This window comes from Malassezia vespertilionis, chromosome 2, assembly GCF_029542925.1.
Source record: "Malassezia vespertilionis chromosome 2, complete sequence".
NCBI classification, from domain to species: domain Eukaryota; kingdom Fungi; phylum Basidiomycota; class Malasseziomycetes; order Malasseziales; family Malasseziaceae; genus Malassezia; species Malassezia vespertilionis.
Window position 1 is genome coordinate 749,118 of NC_079248.1, and position 25,336 is coordinate 774,453.

General features: G+C 58.6%; 17 protein-coding genes across 17 annotated transcripts; 8 read left to right on the plus strand and 9 right to left on the minus strand.

Moving 5' to 3' along the window:
* Nucleotides 1-17: 17 nt before the first annotated feature.
* MVES1_001189 (uncharacterized protein) lies at nucleotides 18-754 on the plus strand (the record flags this gene model as incomplete). Its single annotated transcript, XM_056206041.1, has 3 exons — nucleotides 18-597; nucleotides 626-698; nucleotides 736-754. 3 exons carry the CDS (start codon nucleotides 18-20, stop codon nucleotides 752-754), a joined length of 672 nt encoding a protein of 223 aa, XP_056062016.1.
* A 20-nt stretch (nucleotides 755-774) lies between these two features.
* MVES1_001190 (uncharacterized protein) lies at nucleotides 775-1,138 on the minus strand (the record flags this gene model as incomplete). The annotated part of the gene is made up of 2 exons (XM_056206042.1): nucleotides 775-858; nucleotides 884-1,138. 2 exons carry the CDS (start codon nucleotides 1,136-1,138, stop codon nucleotides 775-777), a joined length of 339 nt encoding a protein of 112 aa, XP_056062017.1.
* Nucleotides 1,139-1,309: 171 nt separating this feature from the next.
* Nucleotides 1,310-2,668, plus strand: MVES1_001191 (L-threonylcarbamoyladenylate synthase; the record flags this gene model as incomplete). The annotated part of the gene is made up of 1 exon (XM_056206043.1): nucleotides 1,310-2,668. The coding sequence occupies one exon, from the start codon at nucleotides 1,310-1,312 to the stop codon at nucleotides 2,666-2,668; it is 1,359 nt and encodes a 452-aa protein (XP_056062018.1).
* Nucleotides 2,669-2,700: 32 nt separating this feature from the next.
* On the minus strand, nucleotides 2,701-4,401 carry srk1 (MAPK-activated protein kinase Srk1; the record flags this gene model as incomplete). The annotated part of the gene is made up of 1 exon (XM_056206044.1): nucleotides 2,701-4,401. One exon carries the CDS (start codon nucleotides 4,399-4,401, stop codon nucleotides 2,701-2,703), a length of 1,701 nt encoding a protein of 566 aa, XP_056062019.1.
* Nucleotides 4,402-4,534: 133 nt separating this feature from the next.
* MVES1_001193 (uncharacterized protein) lies at nucleotides 4,535-6,082 on the plus strand (the record flags this gene model as incomplete). Its single annotated transcript, XM_056206045.1, has 1 exon — nucleotides 4,535-6,082. The coding sequence occupies one exon, from the start codon at nucleotides 4,535-4,537 to the stop codon at nucleotides 6,080-6,082; it is 1,548 nt and encodes a 515-aa protein (XP_056062020.1).
* Nucleotides 6,083-6,159: 77 nt separating this feature from the next.
* PKP2_2 (putative protein kinase YGL059W) lies at nucleotides 6,160-7,584 on the plus strand (the record flags this gene model as incomplete). Its single annotated transcript, XM_056206046.1, has 1 exon — nucleotides 6,160-7,584. The coding sequence occupies one exon, from the start codon at nucleotides 6,160-6,162 to the stop codon at nucleotides 7,582-7,584; it is 1,425 nt and encodes a 474-aa protein (XP_056062021.1).
* A 26-nt stretch (nucleotides 7,585-7,610) lies between these two features.
* On the minus strand, nucleotides 7,611-8,766 carry MVES1_001195 (uncharacterized protein; the record flags this gene model as incomplete). The annotated part of the gene is made up of 3 exons (XM_056206047.1): nucleotides 7,611-7,621; nucleotides 7,648-8,575; nucleotides 8,602-8,766. 3 exons carry the CDS (start codon nucleotides 8,764-8,766, stop codon nucleotides 7,611-7,613), a joined length of 1,104 nt encoding a protein of 367 aa, XP_056062022.1.
* A 35-nt stretch (nucleotides 8,767-8,801) lies between these two features.
* Nucleotides 8,802-9,734, minus strand: BUD23 (18S rRNA (guanine(1575)-N(7))-methyltransferase; the record flags this gene model as incomplete). The annotated part of the gene is made up of 3 exons (XM_056206048.1): nucleotides 8,802-8,852; nucleotides 8,880-9,633; nucleotides 9,661-9,734. 3 exons carry the CDS (start codon nucleotides 9,732-9,734, stop codon nucleotides 8,802-8,804), a joined length of 879 nt encoding a protein of 292 aa, XP_056062023.1.
* Nucleotides 9,735-9,793: 59 nt separating this feature from the next.
* On the minus strand, nucleotides 9,794-13,911 carry MVES1_001197 (uncharacterized protein; the record flags this gene model as incomplete). Its single annotated transcript, XM_056206049.1, has 6 exons — nucleotides 9,794-10,082; nucleotides 10,110-10,327; nucleotides 10,355-10,693; nucleotides 10,714-10,855; nucleotides 10,945-11,125; nucleotides 11,154-13,911. The coding sequence occupies 6 exons, from the start codon at nucleotides 13,909-13,911 to the stop codon at nucleotides 9,794-9,796; spliced, it is 3,927 nt and encodes a 1,308-aa protein (XP_056062024.1).
* An 80-nt stretch (nucleotides 13,912-13,991) lies between these two features.
* On the plus strand, nucleotides 13,992-15,452 carry CLR6 (histone deacetylase; the record flags this gene model as incomplete). Its single annotated transcript, XM_056206050.1, has 1 exon — nucleotides 13,992-15,452. The coding sequence occupies one exon, from the start codon at nucleotides 13,992-13,994 to the stop codon at nucleotides 15,450-15,452; it is 1,461 nt and encodes a 486-aa protein (XP_056062025.1).
* Nucleotides 15,453-15,482: 30 nt separating this feature from the next.
* MVES1_001199 (protein-tyrosine-phosphatase) lies at nucleotides 15,483-16,184 on the minus strand (the record flags this gene model as incomplete). The annotated part of the gene is made up of 6 exons (XM_056206051.1): nucleotides 15,483-15,490; nucleotides 15,520-15,579; nucleotides 15,607-15,633; nucleotides 15,663-15,940; nucleotides 15,965-16,071; nucleotides 16,098-16,184. The coding sequence occupies 6 exons, from the start codon at nucleotides 16,182-16,184 to the stop codon at nucleotides 15,483-15,485; spliced, it is 567 nt and encodes a 188-aa protein (XP_056062026.1).
* Nucleotides 16,185-16,269: 85 nt separating this feature from the next.
* On the plus strand, nucleotides 16,270-17,727 carry PEX2 (peroxisome assembly protein (Peroxin-2); the record flags this gene model as incomplete). The annotated part of the gene is made up of 1 exon (XM_056206052.1): nucleotides 16,270-17,727. One exon carries the CDS (start codon nucleotides 16,270-16,272, stop codon nucleotides 17,725-17,727), a length of 1,458 nt encoding a protein of 485 aa, XP_056062027.1.
* A 1-nt stretch (nucleotide 17,728) lies between these two features.
* Nucleotides 17,729-19,924, minus strand: MVES1_001201 (uncharacterized protein; the record flags this gene model as incomplete). Its single annotated transcript, XM_056206053.1, has 1 exon — nucleotides 17,729-19,924. One exon carries the CDS (start codon nucleotides 19,922-19,924, stop codon nucleotides 17,729-17,731), a length of 2,196 nt encoding a protein of 731 aa, XP_056062028.1.
* Nucleotides 19,925-20,004: 80 nt separating this feature from the next.
* On the plus strand, nucleotides 20,005-23,067 carry SEC10 (Exocyst complex component 5; the record flags this gene model as incomplete). Its single annotated transcript, XM_056206054.1, has 1 exon — nucleotides 20,005-23,067. One exon carries the CDS (start codon nucleotides 20,005-20,007, stop codon nucleotides 23,065-23,067), a length of 3,063 nt encoding a protein of 1,020 aa, XP_056062029.1.
* Nucleotides 23,068-23,075: 8 nt separating this feature from the next.
* PSF3 (DNA replication protein) lies at nucleotides 23,076-23,774 on the minus strand (the record flags this gene model as incomplete). Its single annotated transcript, XM_056206055.1, has 6 exons — nucleotides 23,076-23,137; nucleotides 23,165-23,358; nucleotides 23,384-23,518; nucleotides 23,558-23,604; nucleotides 23,631-23,699; nucleotides 23,727-23,774. The coding sequence occupies 6 exons, from the start codon at nucleotides 23,772-23,774 to the stop codon at nucleotides 23,076-23,078; spliced, it is 555 nt and encodes a 184-aa protein (XP_056062030.1).
* A 97-nt stretch (nucleotides 23,775-23,871) lies between these two features.
* MVES1_001204 (uncharacterized protein) lies at nucleotides 23,872-24,543 on the plus strand (the record flags this gene model as incomplete). The annotated part of the gene is made up of 1 exon (XM_056206056.1): nucleotides 23,872-24,543. The coding sequence occupies one exon, from the start codon at nucleotides 23,872-23,874 to the stop codon at nucleotides 24,541-24,543; it is 672 nt and encodes a 223-aa protein (XP_056062031.1).
* A 28-nt stretch (nucleotides 24,544-24,571) lies between these two features.
* MVES1_001205 (uncharacterized protein) lies at nucleotides 24,572-25,275 on the minus strand (the record flags this gene model as incomplete). Its single annotated transcript, XM_056206057.1, has 2 exons — nucleotides 24,572-24,877; nucleotides 24,904-25,275. 2 exons carry the CDS (start codon nucleotides 25,273-25,275, stop codon nucleotides 24,572-24,574), a joined length of 678 nt encoding a protein of 225 aa, XP_056062032.1.
* Nucleotides 25,276-25,336: the final 61 nt, after the last annotated feature.

The window sequence follows — 25,336 nt, forward strand, 5'->3', positions numbered from 1 at the left end:
CCTTGCAACGAAGACGCATGGCCGAGACCGCGCGTAGTGCGCCGTGGTGGGCCGTGTGGCGCACGCGCGGCGATGCAAGTTCAAAGGATGCTGTACATGATGACGCTTTTCATACCCCGGCTCACAAACCGATCACCACACTCCACGAGCTCGAAGACGCGGTCGACGATGCGACAAAGCCCAAGGCGCACAGTGTGCGCCTGCCGTTCAGCACGCTGCTCGTTTGTTCGGCGTACGGACTTGGGTTTGCATCGGGGATGCTGGGCGGTGCGCGTCGCACTGCGCTGGTATACCTCGCGGAGAATGCACACCGCAGACCGACGACCGTGCAGGGCTGGTACTTTTACAACAAAACGAAATACTACCGCATGATCCTCGGTGGCGTGCGGCATGGCGCACATACGGGCATCAAACTCGCAGGGTGGGTCGCGGGCTACTGTCTGCTTGATTTTATGGCCGAGAATGGGCGCAGTCAGCTGCACGAGCGATTCGCACTCACAAACACACCCAATGCAGTGCTCGATGCATACTATATGGGGCACTGGGTTGACGGTGCATTTGCAGGAATGGCAACGGGATGCATTGGTGCAGTCGCATGTATGTACAGCTGCTATGCTCACCACAGACCAATTGCCCGCGCCCATCGTCCCACGGATCCTGTTGCTTGGCGCGGGTGCCGGCGGACTGACTGGGGGCCTGCGTGATGTACGCGTTGCAATGATGAACGAGATGCAGCGACAAAGCGTCCATATAGAGTAGGTTGTGGTATGAAGACTAGCGTCGGACGCGCGCCTCCGCGTCGGCGTAGAATTTTTTCTGGCGCTCGTCAAGGATGCGGCGTTTGTTAAAGTAATCGACCTTAAGTTAGTGATGTCGCACGTACCCAACTTGATGCACAGGTGCGCTCGTACATGTCGCGCTGTGCAGAGCACGGATCCTGCTGGCGCTCTATGTCTACAGTTCGTTGCCGCTCGGCCTCGGACCGCGCCTCGGCAAACTCACCGCGGCCCAAGGGGCCTTTAACGTCGGCCATGTCCGTGCCGGGAGGAGCAATGATGTTGTGGCGGGTTAAGCAAGCATAGTACTCGTCGCGATTGTCCCAGCACTGCTGCCTGCTGCTGCGCGATGCATTAGACATGGTCTGGGCAACGATAAAGTACGGAGCTTCGGCCGGTACACGAAATGCGCACATTTTCGTCCTCCACTTTTTTTTTGGGCGTCGCTCGCTCCAGACCGTGCGGCGTTGTGCATGCAAAGCGAGTTGGTTCGATTCTTTACGCGAAACCAATCCTTGCTCTCTGTGTGCAACATGACTTCAACTATACTGCGCGTCCTGCCAAGCTCGTCAGCATCCGACTTTGGCTTTACATTTGCCGACGCTTCCATACCTCCACGCTCCGAGCCGATCAGCACATTGCGCGTTGCATTCCACTCAAACGAGGCGGAGCAGCACCTGCAACAAGCAGCTGCACACTTGCGCGACGGAGAACTAGTTGCATTTCCCACCGAGACAGTGTATGGACTCGGCGCATGTGCACTGCATGCGGACGCCGCGCGAAAAATCTACGACGCAAAAAACCGCCCCGCGGATAACCCATTGATTGTCCATGTGAGCGATCGGGATATGCTTGAGCGACTCGTGGAAAAAGACGCCATCAACCCTGCTATGGACGCGCTGATCACTGCGTTCTGGCCAGGGCCACTCACGCTGTTATTTCCTGTGCGCACAAAAAAGGGGAAGCCAATCGTTCCCACGGCCGTGACGTGCGGCCAGACGACGGTCGGCATTCGCATGCCATCGCACCCCATTGCACGCGCCTTGATCAGTCTCGCCAATGTCCCGATTGCAGCGCCGTCTGCCAACGCGTCGGGGCGGCCATCACCGACCAGCGCCGCACATGTGTTTACAGACTTGGGGCACAGCGGCAAGCTTCGGTACATTGTCGATGGGGGTGCGTGCACGGTCGGTGTAGAGAGCACCGTCGTCGATGCCACGGCGCCTGGGCAAGTGTGCGTTCTTCGGCCGGGCGGCGTGAGTGTCGAGGCGATTGGCGACGTGCTCAAGCAGCGCCAGTTGCTGGCCGCGCCCGATGCCCCGTCCCAAGGACAGGCTCACCTGCTGGTGTATGGAAAGGATATGGCACGCAGTGCACAGCAGGAGCTAGCGCCAACGACGCCCGGCATGAAATACCGGCATTACTCACCCCAAGCAAGCGTGATTTTGGTCCGGTGTGAGCAGGGCGACAATGTACCGAGCGTGGCGTCGTTTATGCAACACATCGCTGCACAGCCCAATGCACGTATCGGCGTCCTGTGTGCCATTGATTCGCCGCTTTTTGTGGCCCTCAAGCGCATAGCGCATCCACAAAGGGCGCTTGCGATGTGGGCGGCACAGTGCGAGGCAAATGCCAAACGCACCTCCCCCCTTGTTTCCTACGACCAAAGCCAACTCTGCATCTATTCGTTAGGCACCAGCGCAAACGCTGCCATGGCCGCACAGCGACTATTTGACGGACTGCGCGTGCTCGATGCGGATATCGTATGGGATGACAAGCAGCAGACCTGCGACGTAATTCTAGTGGAAGCCGTTGGCGAGGCTGGCGTCGGCCTCGCGGTGATGAATCGCGTGCAAAAAGCCGCGACAGAGACAGTCGTGGTAGGGTGTTGATAGCATTGTACAAATATAGATTACAAAAAATTCTAAGCACGAACGTGGGGCACCGTACGCTGCTTCTGCACCTTTGGCTCTACGGCCCTCCGCCGGCGCTCGAGAATCGATGCACCGTCCATGCTCAATACGAACGCTGAATTTGCGTTTCGCGACGGTGCATTCTTTGGTGCGTGTGCATTGTGCCGGTCCAAAATAGCCTTTGCAGCTGCATGCCCGTGTCGGAAACGCACCGTGGCAGCGTCGCGTTGGGCATCGCTCTCCACGTTCCCGTCTCGCCACGCGCCATCTTTGCGGCGCATTTCTTCTTCAATGCGGTGGGCCGCAAAAGAAACGTCGATGGCCTCGCGCAAGTGGCCCGAATTGCTCCAGCGCCCCGCGTCCTGCGCACTGAATTCGCGCGAGTGCATGGATGCAAGGAGTGGCGAGTCCAGCGAGACGGGTATTACACTGCGCTCTTCTTTGCGTGCGTGCGCTGGAGGAGCGCTAGTTTGGCACCATTCGTGCGCAAGAAATTGGTCGATGGTAAACCGCTGGCTGACATCGACGGTAAGCAAGTTGGATATGACATCTTTCGCGGCGTCGCTGATGTCATCCCACCACGGAGACAAAAAAGTATACTGGCCTTTGGACACCTTTTGGGTGAGCACTTTGATCGACTCGTCGTAAAAAGGCGGGAAGCCACAAAGGAGGGTATACAAGACACAGCCAAGCGCCCACATATCCACACTCTTGGTATATTGCTGGTCCCGCACAATCTCTGGTGCTGCGTACCCGACCGTGCCGCAAGGCGTCTTGGTATGTTGTTCCCACACGACCTTGCTCAGCCCAAAGTCGGCAATCTTTACATCCTTTATCCCGCCGCCACCAAGATGGGGTATAAATTTGCCTTCATCCGCTTTGTCCTGGTTGTACGGCCGCTGCTCGATCTTATCGTCCGACGGCACGATCTCCATCGTGTTGAACAAAAGGTTCTCCGGCTTGATATCCCGGTGGACAATGCCATTGCGGTGCATAAATTGAATCCCTTGCGCGACTTGAACAATCACATGGCGCGCGAGATCTTCGCTAAGGTACGTCAGTTTGACGATCTGCTCAAACAGCTCGCCCCCGTCAAGCAGCTCCATCACCAGAAAGCAGTGCTCGTCCGACTCGGTGAAAGAAAGCAGTTTCACAATGGAAGGATGTTCCAACCGCCGCATAATCTGCACCTCTTTTAGGATCGCCGCTCGCTCTGTGGTCTTGTTCTGCTCGCGCATGACAGCATCGCTCGTCTTGACCCGCATCTTTTGCTTCCGCACCACCTTGACAGCTACTTCCTCGCCCGTGTCCCGCGCAATTGCTTTATACACCATCGAGAACGTCCCATCGCCAATCTTGTCGGTGAGAATGAACCGGTCAGGGAGCCCAGGATAGTCGGGCAGGTTCTTGTGCGTTGCTGCCTCGCGCTCCTCTGCGACGATACGTTCAAGATCGGCTTTACACACCTTAGTTCGCTTCTGTTTGTCAATTCCATCTGCTATGCCCTCTGCGTCCGGCGTACGAACAGGGCTGACGATCGTTGGCACCGGAGTCGTCGCCGGCGCCGGCGCCGTCGTCGCTTGGCTCATCGAGAGCGCCATTGGCGACGCGTTTGACCCAGGTATTTTTTCCTCTGACTTGAAACTATTGGGAAAAGGGCCCGCCGCTGCCTTGCCGTGCCGCAGAAACTGACGTATTCGCTCCAACGACATGGTCTGCGAGAAGAGATTGTTTCGCTGCAGATTCGCTGCGCATGTGCCACTTTTGGTGATTGGCTCCGCGGAGATGCGCACGTGCCGCTCCACCCAACGCCAAAACCCGCTTCTCCCTACGAGGCGCTTATGCATGGTGTCCTTCCTTTCCTGCCTGCTTGCGCTCCTAGCAGTGCATTGGGCCGTGATAGTGTGGCGCCGATGGTCGATACATAATCGCACGCAGCGATTTGTGCGCGACCAGCGCCGCAAGGCCGGGATCCCAGACTCGGATAAACGCCCACTCAGCGTTGCGGCCGCGGATGCGGCAAAGCAGCGACAGGAAGCGTTTCAAAAACAACTGCAGGAGTGTTCGGACGTGTTTGGGCCCGCCCAGCCCGCACCTACAGCTCCCACAGGCACGCGTGCAGCGCATGCGCCGAGCCGAGCGCCGTCGGGCGCACAACACGCCGCAATCGCGCCGCAGCGCACGGCGCTATTGGGGCCGCGCTTGCACGCATACGAGCCAGAGACGTTTTATGGTCCCTTGCAGCCCACTCCAGGTGCAAAGCGGGGTCATGCAGAGACCGAGCCGCAGCGCACGACAAAGCGCGGCCGTGTCGAGGCGCAAGCGGCGCCAAGTAGCCGGAAACGGCACGCAGATACTGCACCTGAGGCGGATGGGACGCGCAGTGCAGATGCGCGCGAGGTGCGGCGCAAGGTCGAGTCCGACGAAGATAGCCATGACTCTGCGTCTTCCTCCGAAATGTCGGTCGATGCGGAGGAGGAGCCAGAGAGGGCCGTGCGTTTGAAAAAGCGATCTGTAGATACCTCGGACGATCATGCGCCCGGCGACGAATGGCACGATGCAAACGGCCTGCGCTGGAGGATTGGCGATGATGGCGTGCCGCGCCGCGCCGTGCTGCTTGTGGAAATGAAGCCCAAGTTCAAAATGCCGCGCGATACAATCCATCCGGACGCGCGTGCAAAAGTACCAACCTACACGGAAAAGTTTCTCTCCCACGAAGAGTACGAGGATGCGAAGCGGAAAAAGATCCTTAGCTGGCAGCACCAACTTGCGATGGCACAGACGAATGCGGCCATGTCCCCGCTGAGCTTTGAGTCCGATGACAACGTTGAAGACAGTCTCGCAAGCCTGAAAACACGACGTGCTCGCGGACAGGCGCGCAAGAACAAAGGAGCAGAGCTGCTGTTCAGCGAGCAGGCACGCTCACCGCACTCATACGCAGGCTCTACCGCAGGCATCGAGTCGTTTGGCACATCGCTCAGCGACGTGAGTGGCGGAGGCGACCTCTCTTTTTCTTCCTCGGTAGGCAGCGAGATCAGCAGCGCGTCTGGCTCGCGACGCCTGCGCCTCGGCCTCTCGCCTGCGCCACCCAACATGCTGGGACAGCGTTATGCACGTATTTTTGCTGCTTCTCCTTCGCCACTGTCGCCCGCGCGTGCCACTCTGGATCATGCTGCACGGCGCAAGCGCGAAGAAGCTCTCATGGCGCGTATTCGCGCGGACCGAGCGCCTCGCGAGGTCGCGGAGGAAAAAACAGTGGTGCCCACCACGGCCGCACCGTCCGCCGAGCAAAGCGTCAATCTTACCGGCAAACCCAATACCCAATCGAGCACGCGCTTTTCCTTCAAGAAACCCGAGACCCAAGCGCCGGACGCCTTGTCTTGTAGCAAATAGAATGAATGCACTTGTGGAGGTGGAGGATTTGCCCCGCAGCGCCAGGGGCAGGCAGGTTTGCGTTGACCGTGTCCAGCATGTGCCTGCGCCTGCGACCCATGGTGTGCCGTGCATTGCACACGTCGCGCACAGCACAAAAACTCTCCTCATTTTCCACGCCTTCCACAGCAGCGGCAAGCGACGAAGACTCTGCGGCGCTTGGCCGCTTCTTTTATCGCAACCGCTCCGTAGTCCAGTGGGGAAATGTGCCGGCGCGCCGCACCACGCTGCAGCAGCTCATCCTCTTTGGCCGCTCCGCGCGGAGAAACAAGGCCTTGCTGATGGAGAGTGCCAATTATCTCCGCACAGAGCTCACGGCTCGCATTGCGCATCGGCTGCGCGATATGCAAACGCTGCCGTTCGTCGCCATGTCCAACGAACAGCTCGACAGTATCTACCAGTATTACTGGAAGACATTCGAGACGTTGCGGCGCATGGATACGATTGATACGATGGAGCAGAATGAGCGGCTGATCGAAGTAGTCACAGAGTTGCTTTCAGAGCGCAAGAACAAGCTGGCACTCATTGCGGGTATCAGCAGCAATTGCATCAACTATATGGAGCCAGAGGCGGTTGATCTTTTCCTCTCGCGCATGCTTCGGTCGCAGGTATCGCGTGAGGTGTTGGCCAAGCAGCACATTGCGCTCTCGTTGATGCAGCATGGGAACCAGACGCCGGGTGCACACGCAAGTATCGGCATGATCGATACGCAGTTGTGCATCCACGAATCGATCCAGAAAAGTTTTCAACTCGCGCGCAAGGCAATTGCAGAACTGTACAAGTGGGACCCGAATGATCTGCGCATCCCCGACATGGTCGTTGACGGCGACAAAAGCACGACGATTGCCTACATCGTAGCGCATCTCGAATTTATACTCCTGGAGCTGTTCAAAATCTCGATACAGGCGACCATGGCAAAGCATGGATCCGATCGTGCAGATGCCCCGGAGACACGACCGCCCGCCGTGCAAGTCACGATCGTGCAAGGATCCGATAAGGGCGATATGCTTGTGCGCATCAGCGACGCGGGCGGCGGTCTTTCCCCTACCAACGCCGAGGAGCGCGACGAGGAGACGGCATCGGTGACTCGCGCCCGCGGTCCCCTCCTCCTGCCGGGGATCGAAATGGCGAGTGAAAATGCCGAGAGCGGAGCGAGTCTGGTATGGTCGTTTATCACCATCGCCGAGCAGCTCGACAAGATGAACATCAAGCTTGAGCTCAGCGACGACCGAATCCAGAAAGATGTTACGAAGCGCGACCCAACAGCTTCGTACCCCGGGGGCGATGGGCTTATGCGCTTGTCGGTGCTCAATATGGACTCGAAAAATGGGCTCCCGATTGTGAAGTTATATGCGCAGCTATTTGGCGGCGATCTGAATTTCCGCACGTTGGGGGGACACGGCACGGACTATTATCTGCGCGTGCCCAAGTTTGGCACATCCAAAGGTACGTATGCGGCGTAAGCTCACAACAGAAATCCACGAGTAGGCTAGTCGAGCCCTGCTGTTAGTATAGCGTGTACACACAGTGCATTAATAGTAATACCAACCCGCTGAGCACGAAAAAAAGCGACAGAAATTGATTCGCACGTCGGTTTCGCTCTTTCGCACGCCGTAGCTGCACGTTTCCACTCGTAACTTGGTCTCCGTGCACGGCCGTCTCGGCGAACAAGTTGGATGTGTGTTCGTTCTGCTCTTGGAGATGTTGCACAATGCGTGTCTGCAGCTCCGAGATATCGTGCAGCTGCTGCTCTGCATGATGCACCGCCTGCAAGTCCGAATGCAGCGACTGGATCAACGCCGACGCCTCCTGCTCAAACGTTTGCAGCTGCTCAGGAGATAGCTGGTACGTGAGATCGTCTTTTCCCGCGTCCAACGCGCCCACGGTACCGCGGAGCGCAACTTCTGCCGTCGCGTCTGTATGTCGCGCCGCATTCCACGCGGCATTTTTGGCGCCGTCAGACAATTTTTCGTAGCGCTGGCGCTGCGCCTCGGCGCGGCGCTGCTGCATGGTGGCTTGGATCGACGACACACGCGCAAGCTGCTCCGAAAGGTACTGCGTAATGGAGCTGTGATGCATGCCAACCGCGTCGGACGCGGCCTTTTGCCGCGCCTGTGCGTTGCCGTTCAAGAGGCGCAGCGGTGCAAACGCCGATACGCTTGCGCTGGAGAATGTGCGCTCCGCCGCTTCTCTGCGCAATTTCTCACCGCGCTCCAGCTCCTGGACGCGATCAAGACACCTTTTTACGACGAGCTTTACCTGAAAGTCGACCTCGTCGCGTTCCGATTCCGAGAGGGAGGTAATGTGCTGCCACTTGGCAAGTGCATCGTCGCCGTCAACGGGGTTAGACATGGCGTCATCCCGGTCCGCCAGACGCTTGGACGTAGACGTGATATCAAGGTATGGTCTCCGGATCGTGGAAAGGAACGTATACAGGGAGGAGATATGGCGTTTCTGTCGTGAGCCAAGCGGCGACATACAATGCGGTAGGCTTCTGTAAGCCACGCCTGTGCTGCAGCGAGCTGCTTTTCACGCACAGAATCCAGCTTTGGCGGCGCGGGTGGCGAGCTGTACTGCTCGCACCCTTGCAGCAAGGTACGAAACTCGGGCGTCTGGTCCACCTTAGCGGGACGTGGACGCGACATGGCAAGTGACCTCCACATGAGCAGACTACGCGATACTACTTTCGGCGGCGTTTCTTGCCACTGTATTTTGAGTCGTGCGGTACATTCTGTGGTGAGTGGCGCAAAGTACGTACCGTCTTACCCCGCGCGCGGTCGAGCACTTTCTTGCGCTGGATATACTCCTTCGCCGACTCGCCCTGTTTCTTGCGTTTCCGGTCGCGCTGCGCGCCTACCTTGCGAGTTTCATTCCGTACCGTGGCGCCGCGCGAATCCTGATCAAAGTCGTACGCCTCCGGTAGCTGCTGCTTTACGCCCATGCCCTCGCCATTCATACCGGCTATCATTTCGCCGCCGACCCATAGCACGAGGTAGATCTTTTTTGCTTTCACCGAGTTTGGGTAATCGACTACCAGACCACCGCCAAACCCGGCCTTGGTCGCCATGGACATGATAAATTGAATCTGGCTGTCGTTCTCGGGGTAGAATTGGAATACGCAGCGCGCGCCGCGGGTCAAGCATGCGTACAATGTGGAAAAAAAAGTGCTTAGCCGCGTGCCAGGAGCATTGTATGAGGTATCTGCATTGCACAGCCATTGCAGTACAGAAATGCTTATTGCGCCGTCAAAGCACCCGGGGCGGAACATGCATCCGTGCCCGGCGTCGGCCAGCAGCATATCGCCTTCGGCGTCGCGCTCCAGACCGACGCTCAGCATGCTCGGACTAATGTCAAAGCCGACCCATTCGTAGCCCTCCCAAGTGAGTATCTCGCCAGAAAGGCCCGAGCCACATCCAATATCCAGGATGAGGCCGGGGCGTCGGTGCTCGGGCAGCGCCATGAGCTCAATGGCGCGCTGCGTCATTTCTGCCTGGATCGTCTGGTTGCGTGTGCTGTGGTCAGGCGCATGCAGTACCTACTTTGACGTGTATTTCTGTGCTTCTGTGTCGCCATAGTAGATCTCTGGGGGGGCCAGATGCTCTGGGCGACTCATGGCCGTGGCGAGAAATTTTGTCGCGCAGGGCAATGTTTTGTCAGCGCTACAGTCACTATTCATCCACGCTTGCGGCCGCCGCGCTTGGCAGGGCCGGGTGTGACGATGGCCTTGGCCTGGCCCTGGCCCTGGACAGCCTGTGCCTGCGCCTGTGCACGCTGCAGGCCCTGGGGCACGTCCTCGCCTGCCGGCAGCATCATCAAAACTACGATCGGAAGAAGATACATCCAGTACTTTTTCAGGAACGAAACAGGGTCGTTTAGTGGGTTTTCCACAGGTTTCTTGGTCTCCTCTTCTTTCTGGCCAGGTACAGCTGTCGGCATGCTTTGCGTCGCCATGCGCAGGGGACTGTGATAAGCATACGGCGCAACATACACTTCTGGCGTAGCCGGCGCATGGACGTGCATCTGTGTCTGAAATGCATGGCCGAGGAACGTTTGCTCATCCCCAAATTCAGGGCACGCGTTCGCACCGAGTGGCCGCACTGCATCAACGCCATACGCCAGGCCAACCGGAGAGCTAAATTCGGCATCGGCCATGTACACGTCGAGCCGATCCGTAAGCGGCTCCGTATTGGAGGTCCGGAATTGACACTCGTGTAAGCAATGTGGCATACGTACAAGTTTGCTGATCAAAGACGGACCAGATACGCCACGCTTGACATCTGCCCACGCCTCCGCATCAAACATACGCGCATCTCCCGATACAAGCGCTAGCTCGTACAGCGCGTCGTCGGTATCGATCTCAAACGCGGGTGTGGAAAGCGGCTGGTACGAGACCCCTTCTGCACTCGGCAAGTCGAGCACCGCACGCGGCTGCCAAGCAAGCAGTGCATGCCCATCATTCACGTCCAGCACGCGATGCAAAAGCGAATACTGTGCGCACTGCACACTGCACGCGAGCGCAGCAAGCAGCACCGCAACACGCAGCGTCGGCGTCATGGAAGTGTCGGTAAAGCTCTATCACGTGATTAAATTACAAGCCACTGCGTGTACAGCGCATGGGCCAAGTGCGGCGAGCCGCTGCTGGCGTAAATGTGGGCCAGGTTAAACGCAGCCTCGCGCGCCATGGTAAACCCATGCTCCTGGTTCAAGCTCTTTTCGGCAAGTGCAAGCACGTTCCTGTAGCGCGGTACGGCGAGGTGGTATAATCCTGGTGTGAGTGCAGGCGCAACGTACCCAAGTGATGGAATGCGCGCCCGAAATTGTACTCGGCTTCAGGCCCCGGTCCGCGCAGTGTTGCGTACTGCGCGAGAATGCCAAGTCCTTGGATGATGGTGTGATTCCTGTTGTCCACTTGGCGGTTCGTCGCACGACTGAGGCATGCGACGCTGCACAAGAGGCACAAGAGCGGGTCGTTTGGCTGGAGCGCCAGCGCGCGCAAGAGGTAGCCTAGCGTTAGTATGCAATGCAAACGTACCCATTGCTGGCTGATAGCTATTTGCACAAAGCATCAGGTACCCATAAAACATCTCGCCAATCGGCGAGGACTGTGTCGGAAGTGGCTGGGCCTTGGAAGAGATGCCCGGAGCAAGGCGCGACTCATCCTCTTGCTCCTCTGCGCCCTGCTCCTCATCCTCCCCGGTGTACGCCATCGTCCAGCGCCCTGAACGTGTGTTTATCTTGGCAGGCTTGCCGGAGACAATCGCTTCGTGCGTGCGCATTCGCCGTTGGTACTGCTTTGTATTCGTCGCACTCACAAACGCATCCACGCCGTAAAAGCCCATGGCGTTCGCAATGCTCGCAATGAGCCGCAGTGGCTCGTCGTGAAATTGAAAGTGGGTCGGAAACCAGCGCACAATGTCAAATACGCGTGCGTGGTCTCGAGCGTACATTGCACACGCAAGCCAGCACAGGTAGAGTGACATTTTCCGCTTCTCGGACGGCCATACCGTGTTGGATACCATAATATGGCGGAACATGTCGTGGATAGCGGCATGCTCTCCAAGCTTTGCAAGCCCGATGGCGTACTTCATAAACAAAGCAACCCAGTCGTCAAAGTGGATGGTCCGGAATGTATCCTGCTCGGGCGCAACCTCTTCCATGCCTTCCGCTTGCAGCGTCGCTTCGTCGACAAGGTGATCGCGCAGGCGCGAAAGCAGGTCTTGTGCGTGACTATCCAGGTCTGATCCTTTGGATCGCCGTGTACGTCGGGGACGCACAACCCCACGGTACTTGGTGTAGCGTTCTTTGGGAAACAAGAGGGGCATGGACCGGAACGCGTCAATAAGACGACCTGCGACTTGCATCCACTGCCGTGTGGCATCAAAGCGGCGCTTTTCGGCCTCGTCCGACGTACTGCTCTCGCTTGGTGCATCCAGCGGCCCGTCGAGAAACACAACGTCGTGGTGCGCCAACCCATCGATAAAGACGAGCGGCTCCAATGCACTGAGCTGGACCAATGCAAGTCGTGTCTCCTCTTCGCGCTGCTGCTCCAACCGCTGGCGGTCTGCAAAAGAAATGCCAGAACGCGAAACGCGCGGGGTGGCTTGTGCAGTGGCAGACATACCCGCGCCTCCGGGCGGCGCCGCTTCGTCAAAGAAAGAGAGGGAAGCTCCGCCTTCCTCTCCATCGCAATGGCCTGGCCTGAGCTCGTCGGCCGATTGCGGGGTGCCGTTGCGTGCAGTGAGGACCTGATTTACCAAATGCAGCGCCTTGTCCCTTTCGCCCAGCTCCTCGTACACCTCGGCGAGGCCAAGCTTCGCGTCGAAGTTATCCGGATGGTCGCGCAATATCGGCTCGTAGACTTGCGCCGCTTCGCTTGGCATATCAAGCTGCTGGTAGCACACACCCATGTGCATCCACGCCTGCAAGTCGTCGACCAAACCGTCGTCGACCAGCAGCCTGTACCACTCCAGCGCATCGGCATACTGCTGGTACTCAAAATAGCACTCGGTCATTTCCAAAAAAAGCAAGGGGTTTTCTGTGGGTTCGGCCTCGTCGGCAAGGATGCTAAAGTGGCGCCTACCCTCGTCAAAATCCTTGAGCATAAACCGCGCCTTGCCGAGGCGAAGCCGGACTTCGTGGTCCAAGCCCATTGGATCGCTTTGCAGCGCATCGTCAAGCTCAAGGTCGCTTTGTGCGTCGCCGGGGCGGTCTTCCCGCGCTGCGCCGCGCAGCCAACGCACTGTTTGCTTGATTACGAGAATTACTTGAAACGGGCGGCGCAAGAGCAAGAGCAAATCTGCGAGCGTCACGAGCTCGTTTAAGGAAAAGTGCGCGCCGCTGTCCTCGACGAGCGCAGGGTCCAAATTGGCATCGGACGGCGCATTCATCATGCTTGCGCGGCGCATATTCTCGAGAATCGTGACGCCCATGTCATAGTCGCCGAGCGATACCAGCAATGGGATCAGCTCGCAGAGCACCTCTGTGTCGTACGGCTGGATTTTCAAAATAGCCTGGAACGACTCTACGGCTGCGCGTGAACGTCCGGAATCCTTGAGCATCACTGCACGGTCCCAAACCGCATCGATGTCGTACCGATTCTTCTTGATTGCTTGCTGCAAACAGTATATCGACTGCTGGAACAGGCCGCGCTCTCGGCTCCGGCGCGCGAGCGATTTCCACTCGTCGCTGGCATTGCTGGTGAGATGAGCGCCAACAATACGGCACTGAATCGATTTTTCCTCCTCGCCCATCTCCTCAAAGCACATGCCGAGAGTGTACCAAGCGCCTTTTACGGTTGGCTCAATACGAATCACCTCCTCGAGCTGGCGGATCGCTCGCGGCAAGTCAGCCTCGACGTACGCCATATTTGCCTGTGCCAGCAGTGCTTTCACCTCTGCAGAAAGCGCCTGCTCGCGGACCTGCGTCGGTTTGCTCTTGCGTGCGTATCCATTCACACCGCGTAGCTCGTGGTGAAAAGACTCCATTTCTTGCTCCATCGACGCAGTCCACGTCGGGTTTCGGCCTTTGGCGCCTTTCTTCTCGCTGGGATCGTTCGTAAAGGCATGGATCAGCCGCGTAAAGTTCTCCTGCTCGATCTCGACCACGCCGTCGTCGTCGGCAGGCGGGATTGACGCCTGCGATGCATCTGACTCGCCGCCGTCCTCTGGCTCGTACGCATCGGAAGAGTGGCTATCTTCTTCAAGCTGCTCTAGTTCCTCTTCCTCGCTGTACGTGTCCTCCTCGCGTGCCCGCTTGCGCGTGTTGACACGCGCACTGCTCCGCATCGCCATGGCCCAAACGAGCCCTCGGCGTGCGACGCCTACGCCTCCACATCTCGGCCGAAGAGGGGTCGTGCTCCCTTTTTACCACCATGATGGAGCCGTCGCCGGTGTATCGGATGCCAACGTCGACGGTGGCCTACTACTATGACAACGATGTAGGCAATTTCTCGTATGGATTTGGCCACCCGATGAAACCGCACCGCATGCGCATGACCCACCACCTTATCACGAGCTACGGCCTGGATAAAAAAATGCAGGTCTTGCGCCCGAAGCATGCGACCAGGGAGCAAATGACCCAATTTCACACGGATGAGTACATAGATTTTCTGCATCGCGTCACTCCGGAAATGGTGCAGGATCTGACAGGGGACGGGACGCGGTTCCTGATCGGTGAAGACTGCCCCGCATTCGACGGTCTGTTTGAATTTTGCAGCATATCCTGCGGCGGGAGCATCTCTGCGGCGAATCGGCTCAATGAGGGCTTGACAGACGTTGCCATAAACTGGTCGGGTGGCCTGCACCACGCAAAAAAGCGCGAGGCGAGTGGCTTCTGCTACACGAATGATATCGTGCTTGCCATCCTCGAACTGCTACGCGCGCACATGCGTGTCCTCTACATTGACATCGATGTGCACCACGGGGACGGTGTGGAGGAGGCATTTTATACCACAGATCGCGTCATGACCTGCTCTTTTCACAAATTCGGCGACTTTTTCCCGGGCACGGGCGATGTGCGCGACATTGGCCTGAACAAAGGCAAGGCGTATTCGGTCAATGTGCCGCTGCGCGATGGCATCGACGCAAAGTCTTTTGGTGCCATCTTCCGCCCGGTCATACAACACATCATGGACTGGTACCGTCCTGGCGCCGTTGTCCTCCAGTGCGGCGCCGACTCGCTTGCGGGCGATAAGCTTGGGTGCTTTAACTTGAGCATGCACGGGCACGCTGAATGTGTCGAGTTTGTCCGCTCGTTTGGCGTGCCGCTCATCTGCTTGGGCGGCGGAGGATACACGGTGCGCAACGTCGCGCGCACCTGGGCATTCGAGACGGGTCTGCTTGTCGGCGAGACGCTCGGCGAGAATCTGCCGTTCAACGACTATATCCAGTACTATGGCCCCGAGTACAAGCTCGACGTGCCTATCACAGGCATGGAAAACTTGAATACACCCGAGTACCTCAACGGGCTCCGCACGCAGATTATCGACCACCTGCGCAGCATGCCTTTTGCGCCAAGCGTCCAAATGCAAGAAACCCCGCGCCATTCATTCAACCCTGCCGAAACGATGGACTTGTCGGACGACGAAGACTCGGACCTCGACGAGCGCATTACACAGCGGGTGCGTGACTATCATACACAGGCACAAAACGATGCACTGAGCGACGACGGAAGCGATGCGCCCGCACAGATGCATGCGTACGACGCAGATATGCTGGCGATGCGTGCGCCGCCCAACGTCCCTGCGCGCACACACGACTGGGTTCACTCGATCTACGCGCCGCCTGTCGTGCAGTACGGCACGCAGCCGCTGCTGCCTATCCCGCAAGCATAACTACCCTACCGTACCTCTACGGCTGCTTTCTCACGCCACTCCCGCAAGCCTCGCTCGTACGTCGCACGGTCCAATCCCTCGGAGCCGACATGCACAAAATGAACGCCGAGTTTGCGCTGGACTTCGGCTGCCGTGAGCAGCGCTGTATACATACCGTTACGCCTTTCGTCGTCAAAGAATACTATAGTCAGTTTTCCTAGGCACACGCACGCATATCTTTAAACGCCACGCCCGTCGTCTGCGCAATTTTGTTAAAGTGTGTGATCTTCGAGCCGGGGTAGATCTCGAGCTGATCGAAAAGATGGATGGCCTTCACGATATCGCGCGAGATTATGGGCGGCGCACTCTGTCGTGGGCCGCGCGAGCTACTGCTTTGCGCGCGGTCCAATGCAAGCTCGCGCAAGGCCTGGCGCGCTACTGTAGGCGCGGAAGTCCGCGAGGCTGCGGCGATACACACATTGCGCGCTTTGAGCTCAAACAAAATCGATCTAGGTAAGTGCGCGAAAACGTACGGGACGTGCTGGAAGAAGGAGAGTTTTTGGCCGCTGCGATCCACGACTTGGTTCAGTTGGTCGTGTTTTCGCTTGAGGGGGGGGTCGATGTGCGTGTCTACCCAGTACTTGTGTGAGCATTGTTCCAACGTACGGGCCATAGCGTGTAGTCGAGATCAAACACGACCACCTTGGGCATCAACGCTGCATCATCCTGCGCTGCCAAGGGTGCGTCGTGCATGGCAGCAAGGCGCAAGGCACATCGGGCCAGCGCCATCGGGGATGTTGGGTGCTCCACACCGGCGCGCGTTTTCGACAGCGTCGCTATGGCCGACGACGCGCCATTCTACGCGCCGGCGTACAGCCATGCACTTCCCGCCATCGAGGCGATCCGCAAACGTCTCCCCCACTTCTCCTCACCGGTCCTGCGTGTTCAGCGCGTCGGACAATTGGACGCGGAGCTGCTTGACCAGGAGCTAACGGATCTGCTCGCGGAGCCGGTGAAGACGGCGCTGCGCAATGTGGCGCCGTCGATGGATACGCAGTACGCCGACGAAATTTACGTGCTCCTGCGCGTTGTGCTGTATAAATTTAGTATCTATGATCGAAGCGCGTCCTACGGAGCGATGCTCCAGAACCTGAAATTCCGCAACGAATGGGCGCACCGCTCCGGACTGCAGTCCACCGCCGTCGACGCGCCCCTGCGTGGGCTACAGCTTGTGCTCTACCCCTTTGCTACCATCCTATTTCCCTACCTGTACCGTAAATCAAAAGCGTACATGCGCGAGTATGGCTACGACAATGCGCCCGCCGATGCGCCGGAGTTTGTAGCGTGGTCGATTGCCGAGCAAGGACAACGTGCGTGGAATATCTTGTCGTTCGTCAACTTTGCCTTGTTCTTATGGAACGGAAGGTACCGCACGATTGCTGCGCGCATGCTCGGCATGCGTCTTGTATACGCAAACCGGACACTGAACCGCAATGTCTCGTTCGAGTTCCTCAACCGGCAGCTCGTCTGGAATGCATTCACCGAGTTTCTCCTTTTTCTCCTCCCGCTCATCCGGCCGCGGTGGCTTATGCGCCGCTTGCTGCGGCTGCCAACACACCCCACGGTGCTCGCCGCACTGCACCGCACGCTCCCAACGAGCGTGGCACAGCGCATGGGCCTTCACTACGACCCTGCGAGCCAGCGCACCCGTCTGCGTCGTACGAGCGTGCGGAAAAAGCACGGCAAGTATTACAATTTGCCCGACGCGTGCTGTGCGATCTGCTTTGCGCGACTGGAGCGTGCAGCAGGCGTAGATGTCCACGTCGACGCCCAGGCCGAGGAATTGCCGCACGTTTCGATTCCTAATGTCGACCCTCTGCACCCCAGCAAAGGACTCGTTGCGCAGCGCCACCTTCGCGAAACGGAGTCGTCTGCGCCTGCAGCTGTCGCATCGGCTGTGCAGCAGCGTGCCGCACAGCGTGCTACAAAACTCGAGGCGATCCGCGCTGCGAAACGACATGGCAAGCACGGCGAAACACACCGCCCGAGCCTCTTGATGGCCTCGCCGAACGGCATCAAGTACCTCGATGCATTGGCCACCACGCCCTATCGAACGCTGCCATGTGCTGACGAAGGAAAGCATTGCACGTACTGCTACTATTGCATTGCAGAAAAACTGCTCGCGGAATCCATGGACGACGCACTGCAGGAAGCAGGAGGATGGGAATGTCTGCGGTGCGCGACAAGAGTATGGGGCGCAGAGCGCGCAGATGATTTGCCAATAGAGGGTATATAGTCTATGTATCAGCACCGAGATCAAGCTGCGGCATCTCTTCCTCAGAATCGCTCGCTTGTACACCAACCCACGCAGAATCCACCACCGGCGACTCGTGCGGCGAAGTGGGTAGGTTTGCGGGGATGGAACACGGCGAAGGTGCAGAAAACGGCACGGCCGTCTGCGGAGCGGTGATCGGCCGCGCGGTACCGTCAGCCGTCCAAGGCATCAGCATGTCTTGCTCAGTCACGCACGGCGCTTGGTCCATTGCTTCGACAATCGGCAGAGGTTTGGCGCCAATCTTGGGAAGAACCACCGTGTCTGTATCGCACACTTCGAGCGCGGCGCAATCCACGCTATCGTACACGGGCGGCGCGCGCGCCCGAAACAAGGGGAGCATTCGCACAAGCGCGTCATCGCAAGCAGCGCGCACGACAGCAATGCTCGAGTGTGCGCCGAGCTGAAACATGATACGCGCGCGGGAAAGGACAAAGGTGACCAGTGCGCCGGCATTGGACACTACCGTCGTCGCAATGGCAGCCACACAGGCAATACACAGATCGAGCGCGGCAGTATGCTCGGCGCACAGTACGCGTGCGTGCAAAAGCGCCTCAGAAAGGCCCAGGAGCGCCATGGTGCCCGTATGCAGCAGCTCGCGACTCCCAGGCGCTGCACTGCACGCCACACGCGGAAATAGAGCAGAAAAAAGCTGCACGGCACCTTGCGCGGCGCTCCATGCCGTGGATGATTTGGCCAGCACAGCGTCCTGTACCGGCCGCGCAGCAAGCGCCACGGCATCGCTTTCAAATACGTGTGTCGAGGCGGGCAAGTCCGGGAGAAGGAGCGCGCTCATATCCTGTATCGCAAGCCGTGCCATGCGCTGCACAATCGGCGAGTTGGGGTCGAGTGGGACAGCAAGTCCAGGCATGTGTGACGCGCCAAGCTGGCCAGGCGTGAACAGGAGTGCAAGTGTGCGGATCGCCATGCTCCGCGTTTTGCCGTGCGCTGCCTCTGCAAGCCTTACGACGTCGTCAAGCACTGGCATACCGCCTAGCAAAAAGCGCCATGCGTGTGCGCCGCCAAGCTCGACGATGGGAGGGAGCAGTACGAGTGCAGTGCGGTGCAAGACAACCAAGGCGTGCCTCTCGAGACGAAGCTGGTCGATGGGCGCGTCGCTGTCTTTGTACCGCGCTTGCAGCATCGCATGCACCAGAGCAAGTACAGCGCCGAGCGGCACAGGCACGGGGTGCGGCGTCGGCGTCGCAAAAAAGTGCGCGAGGACCCCGCGGTGCGTTTCGTCGCCGAGAAGGCACGCAACGCGCGCTTCGCATGCGGGAATACACACGGCGTAATCGCTCGTACACGCCTCCCAGCCCAACGCGCCGTGCCGTGCCGTCATCGGCCAAGCAAGCGACGGCGCACATCCTTGCACGGCAAGTACCGCGGCGTCCAGCAGCTGCGTCGCCGTCGCGCTCCACAGCTGGACCTGAGATACACTGTTTCCCGTCGCTTTCGTCGCTGCGCCCGTGCGCGCGAGCGAGGCAAGCAGCACCGTTGCGTCTTTGCACACGGAATCCGGTAATGGCGCGGCGTGTGCAGCGCTCTCGATGCTGGCATACCGCCCAAACAAGAGCACATTGCACGTGGCGTGCAGACTGGATGCAACGGCACGGTACGTCGTCGCGTAGAGACACACTTGGCACGTCGTGCCGTGCAGCAGTGCACAAAGCGCGCTCCACGGCACAGACCTTTGTACGGCAGCGGCAAAAAGCTGCGCGAGCGCCGCAGCGGTGCGCGAAATGTGCGGTGCGGCCACTACACGGAAATACTCGGGGTGAGCTGCGCTCTCACGGCCCATGACCCGCACAAGAACACAGCGCAGGAGCGGCGCGAGCGATGCAAAGACGGATGCGTCAAAGGATGCAGATGTCTGCTCGGTATGTACAAGCATCTGCTGAATCCAGGACGTGCCATGCGCCTCTGCAGCACTCCATCCACATGTGTCCAAGTACAAGTCGATGAGTACGGCTGCGACGGCCCACAGAGGCTCGACTGCTTGCCTCGCAGGCGCCGTGCAAAGGCACGCATCGATCCGCTTTTTCAGCGCTATTTGCGCGTATGCGTCAATCGTGTCCCGCTGTACGCTGCAAGCCATCTTGTGTGCATGTTCTGGATTGTCTGCGCCAAGCAGCGCGCCCAGAACCTCGTCTGCGGCCATCGCGAACAAGACAGCAAAAAAGCAAGGTGCACTTAGTCAGCACGCTGGCCCCAGGGCCGGGCGCTGCCTTGTCCCCTGCCATGGCGTCGGTGGAGGCGGTCCCAGATGCAATGCCCGCAGCGCACCGCGCGCCGCATGCGCCGCCACCGCGTGCGCGCAACCGTCCTTCGCCTTCTGTGCCCCCTGAGAGCATAGTCGAGCGGCTGTGCAAGCAGAGCGAGTTTCAAGGCACGTTCCGAGCGCCGGAATTCATCGCGACGCTCTCCGAGCCGCACCTTGCGAAAACACGCGGAGAGCCCGTGTTTGATGCACACGCGCTTGTAGACACGTTTGGCAAGGCACTTGCGGAGCTACGAAACATACGTACCAACGTAACGGGAAAATGCGCTTCGCTCAACTCTGCCGTGCAAGTCTCCCAATCTGTGTACACAAAAAAGCTGCGCCAGCTCTCCAACAACTTCGACGCGACCCAGACTTCCTTTGATGCTTTGCAGACGCGGATATCAGAGGTGGGGCGCATTGCAATCCGCATTGGCGAGCAGCTGGAGGCGCTCGATCGACAGCGGATGCGCGCCAGCGAGACGTACGACCTGATCCAGTACTATTACATGTTTGCGCGCGGCGATACGAGCCGCTTGGATAAGCTGCGCAATGATGGCGGGCGCGAGGGCAGGCTCAAGGCAGCCATGATTGCCAGGCGCCTTGCCGCGATCAGCCGCGAGGTCGATATGCCGGGCAGCGCAGCGACGCGCGATGCTGTCGATGCCTACTGCGAGCAGTTCGAGCGCGATATGTTGAAGCTATTTGACAAATACTATCGTCGCTCGGACCCGAAGATGATGTCGCACATTGCCCATGTCCTGCAAAGCTTTAACGGCGGCGTAAGCTGCATCCAGCTCTATGTCAACCAGCACGATTTTTTCATCTCCAAGGACCGTGTCGTCGAGGCGGAAAGGATTGGCGCTTCGCGCGTTTGGGACCAGATCACGGACCCCAGCGCGAACCCACCGCGCACAGAGCCCTCTTTGCACGCCTTGTTCGCTGAGATCCGGGACACGGTCGAGCTCGAAGCGCAGATCATTGCCGCCGTCTTTCCCAATGCCTTGCTCGTCATGCAGACTTTTCTGCAGCGTGTGTTTGCCCAGAGCGTTCAAGGATACATTGAGGCCATTATGCAGCGTGCCCAAGAAATTGATCTGCAGCACATCTCTGCCACCGCACGCCTGGATCCGACCGCCGACGTTTCGGGGCTCGCATTTCTGCGCATGCTGCACGTCACCCGCAGCTCTGCTCTTGCATTGGTCGGCGATCTAAAGACGATTGATTTGCGCAGTGCGGGCATTACCGTGTCCAATGCCCCGCTTGGAATCCCAAGTGGTCTGGACGGCGTATTTAGCTACGCTGGCGCAGAAACAGATGCACTCGCCGCCGGCGCCCTCTTGGGGCACCACTATTCTGCTGCTCAAGTTGCCGCTGCCGGCGGCAGTCCGCTGGGTGCCATGCTCGACCAAGCCGTGGAAGAAATCTTTTCGCCCTACCTCGATCACATCAAGTACATCGACCGTGAGTGTCGTGTCCTGAGTATGCTGTATGCAACTGCGCTGCAACCCTTCTTTGAGTGGCACCGCAGCATGATCAAAGCGAGCAGGGCGAACGCGACCATCTTTAGTAGGGTCCGCGAACAATTCACAGGGAGTGCTACCGCATCGTTTGGCAGTAGCGTCGCATTTGCGACGCTCGCAGACAACCAAAACACGCAAAATGCGCCCGTGTCCTCTTTCAAAAAGTTGGTCGACCGCGCGCGCGGTGCAGTGAGCGAGGAAGAGGTGCCCAAACCACTCGATGACCCAAACGCGCCGCCCGACGCGCGCGGCGAATTGGACTTGTCGCTTGCAAGCGACATGCTTCGCTGGCACGCCGAGGTGCTTGGGCGCTGCATGGATTTGAGCACGGCTACCGAAGTGCCAAAGTGCACGTTTGCCCTTTTGCGTGTCCTCACAGACGCATTTCTCAAGGCGTACGTCGAGGCTGCGCTCGAAACCACCACCGTGCAGCTGTTTGCCTACGATGGGCGCTCCGCCGTTGCTCCAGACTTGGACATTTTTGTGCTGGTCATGCGTGTAGAGCAGCTTGTGACGCTCTGGCAGCATTATGTGCAAACTGCCGTGCTGCCGCTCACGGCGCCAAGCGTCACCATCCGCCGCGAAATTGGCATTTACAACAACCACAACATTTTGCGTGTCGAGGGCAAGTGCGAAGCGCTCTTGCAGAAATTTACCGACAACATGCTTGCATATTTTAGCGCGACGCTTGCAACGCAGAAAAAATCCGACTACAGCCCAAAGAACGACGATGTGATGTTTGCACGTCTCAATACGGACCCCTGCCTGGCCATTGTCGAGGTTCTGGGGCGTCTGAATTCAGACGCACGCAAATATCTGTCGCAGCGCACGCAGGAGACATTGTTCGCTGAAATTGGGCTCGGGCTCCACGCGTTGCTCTTGGAGCACTTGAAGAAGTTCACCGTCAGCGCCACGGGCGGCCTCATGCTGACCAAGGATTTGGCCATGTACCAGGACGCTTGCAATACCTTCCAGGTCCAAACTGTCTCGGCCAGGTTCGAAATGCTTCGTCAGCTCGGTAACCTGTTTATTGTTCAGCCCAGCGTGCTGAATTCTTACATGCGCGAAGGGCACTTGGGCAAGATTGATGAGGCACTATTGAAGCCATACCTGTTGCGCAGACAGGATTACACCCGCGAAGTGCGCGATTTGCGCGACGACAAAGCAGCCGAGCAGACAAGCTCTTCTCTCTTTGCGTCGCTTAACTTGGGGAGCCTGGGCCTGCACGATGCAGCGGCACAGTCTTCTGCGGATGCGGATGCCGCGCGCTTTCTCACGGACCTCGACGAGAGCCCGGAATGGATGGAGCCCCTCATGCGCCGGCCCTCAAAGCTGCATAGGACTGGATCGCCTGCTTCGCCTTCAACAACGCCGCACTCGTCGCAAGCCCGGAATTCGCCTCTTGGCGTATCGCCCGAACCAGCACGCGTCGGTACCTCGCGCACGCCCTCACCAGTGCAGATGCGTCGTGATCGGATGACGCAGCTAAACAATTTGGTGCAGGATTTTGAGGCAATGTAATGTACATACTAGTTACTATCCGTGAGATACGCTTGCATCGTCCGACAGGCGACCTGCCCAGCGGAAAGCACTGTGGTCAGCGCATAGGTACACGTACGTGCTGTCTCACTATCGTCCAACCCTTGCAGAAACGCCTGCATTTCTGTTGTCAAGGTGGGGTCCGACGATTTTGCTGCGATTTCCGACGCGCTGCTCCGCGAGCCTGCGAGCAAAATAGAGAGCTCATAGATTCGTGCCAAACGGCCCATGTATGTTTTGTACAGCGCAGCGCGCAAGTCCTCCGAGTCAAGTCTGGTGTTAGTGTGGAAATACGTACAGTTGCGCAAGCCGTATGCCCATCGCGTACCAATGCGGTAGCAATGTCCTTAGCTGCACGGCAACAGGCGAGGCATCCAGCGCTGAACGGACACGGGGTCCATACGCTCGCGGCTGTTGAATCGTTACAATGTTGCTGTTGTAAGTAGCGCGCGCTACGTACTACGCCGCCAACAAATGTGCCATCCAGTACGCCAATTCGACGCGTGCATGTTTGTGCATCTGGCGTAAGAAAATAGCAAACATACGTCGGCCTCGCCGGAATCCTCAAGGTACCCTAACCCAGGCACATCCACGTTAAATACACATGGAAGTCGCTGTCATGAGCACGCTATGCAACGCACCTGGCTCTCCGTGATAATGTCTTCCACGTTCCAGTAGTCCAGGTCCATGGCCAAGCAACACGACGCGCGCCTCCACGTGATGCCGCACGGACCTGAGTATCACGTGATGAAAAAGCGAAGCGGCGCGCCGTCGTCTCTTTTCGACATGCTGCGTGGTGCGTGGAGTTTGCTGCCAAGCGTGCGTGAAGGCATGCGCGTGAGCGTGCGCGTACCGGGCATGCAAGTGCGAATGAAGAGCACGGAGAAGGGGAAGGAGGAAAAGGAGGCCACGCGTGACTCGACGCAGCAGCGGCTCGATCAGCTCGCGAGCTTTCTGGAGAGCCAGCCGAAAGAGCGGCCCGCGCGGGCGCCACGCACTGCAGGATACCAGCGCTCGCAAAACAATACGACGCAGAAAGGTGTGCAGGCAATGGCAGGTGCCCGCCGTACCGAGCAGCTTGGGCCGACAAAGACATTCCAAAATGGGCAGTACTACGACCCGTACACGCTGGAACCTACCAATTTGACCATGCAGCGCCGCCGGAGAGCGCTCCCACTGCTTGGCCCGACGAAGCGCGAGGCAATGAAGCAGGACCCACTTCATATTCTCGGACTCAATCCTGCAAAGCCGTCGTTGGCCGACGACACGTACAAAAATGGGGCGCTGCTCGCAGAATTCACCTCTGAAATGGGCAGAATCCTGCCGCGCAATATCTCGGGCCTTACACGCAAGAGCCAGCGGTACATCGGCAAAGCGATCCGCCGCGCGCGTGCGCTGGGTATCTTGCCCGTGATGAGCCGTGGCCACGGGCCCAAAGGCTCGGGGGGCTGGAGGTGATGTGAATGGATGTAGACCTGTGTACAAACTATATATCCTCGTGCTCCTCACCATCGTCCTGCGCCGCGCCCGGCGCCTCGTGCTCAAAATGTTCCTCCGGGAATGCATCCTCGTCCATGTATGCCTGCGTTTCGTCCAGAGGTGCAGTTTGGGCGGGTATCGCTGTGTCTTGTATAAGTGTGTCCTGCACGCCGTCCTGCACGTTGTCCTGTACGCCGTCCTGCTTGGCTACGAAGTTTGAGGTTGGCGCGGGCGGTGGGAAATAGTGGCGTACCAGCGCCAAGATCTGCTCAATTTGTGCGTCGCTGAATCGCTCTCCCAACTCCTCAACAAGCTGGAATTAGTGAGAGAAGTACGTACGGTATGTAGCTCCACGACGCTCGTCGGCGCGTGATTGACTAGCTGGAGTCGTTCCCCCTTGGTCAAGCCGCGTTCGCCACGCAGGATGCGCGCATCCGGCGGGACAAACCCTTGCTCCGCCAATGTATCCAAAAACCCACGGATCGCTTCAACACTCTGCGTCCTGCATGGACGGTATTGCTGCGAAAGCGAGGCGATCGTCTCGAACTGCACCGTCCGCACATTCGGTGGAATTGTCTCTTCCGTCCAGTCGCCCGCGCGGTCACTACGCCGCGCACTCGAATCTGCGCGCTGTTTCTGCTCGGCTTCGCGCAAGAGTGTATATACTTCAAAGTCGGACAAGAGCGCCGCACGCTTCTGCACAACGCGCATCGTCGCTGGGGAAAAAAGTGTCTCGCCAATCGGGCGTACAAATCCTACCAACCCGATCGCA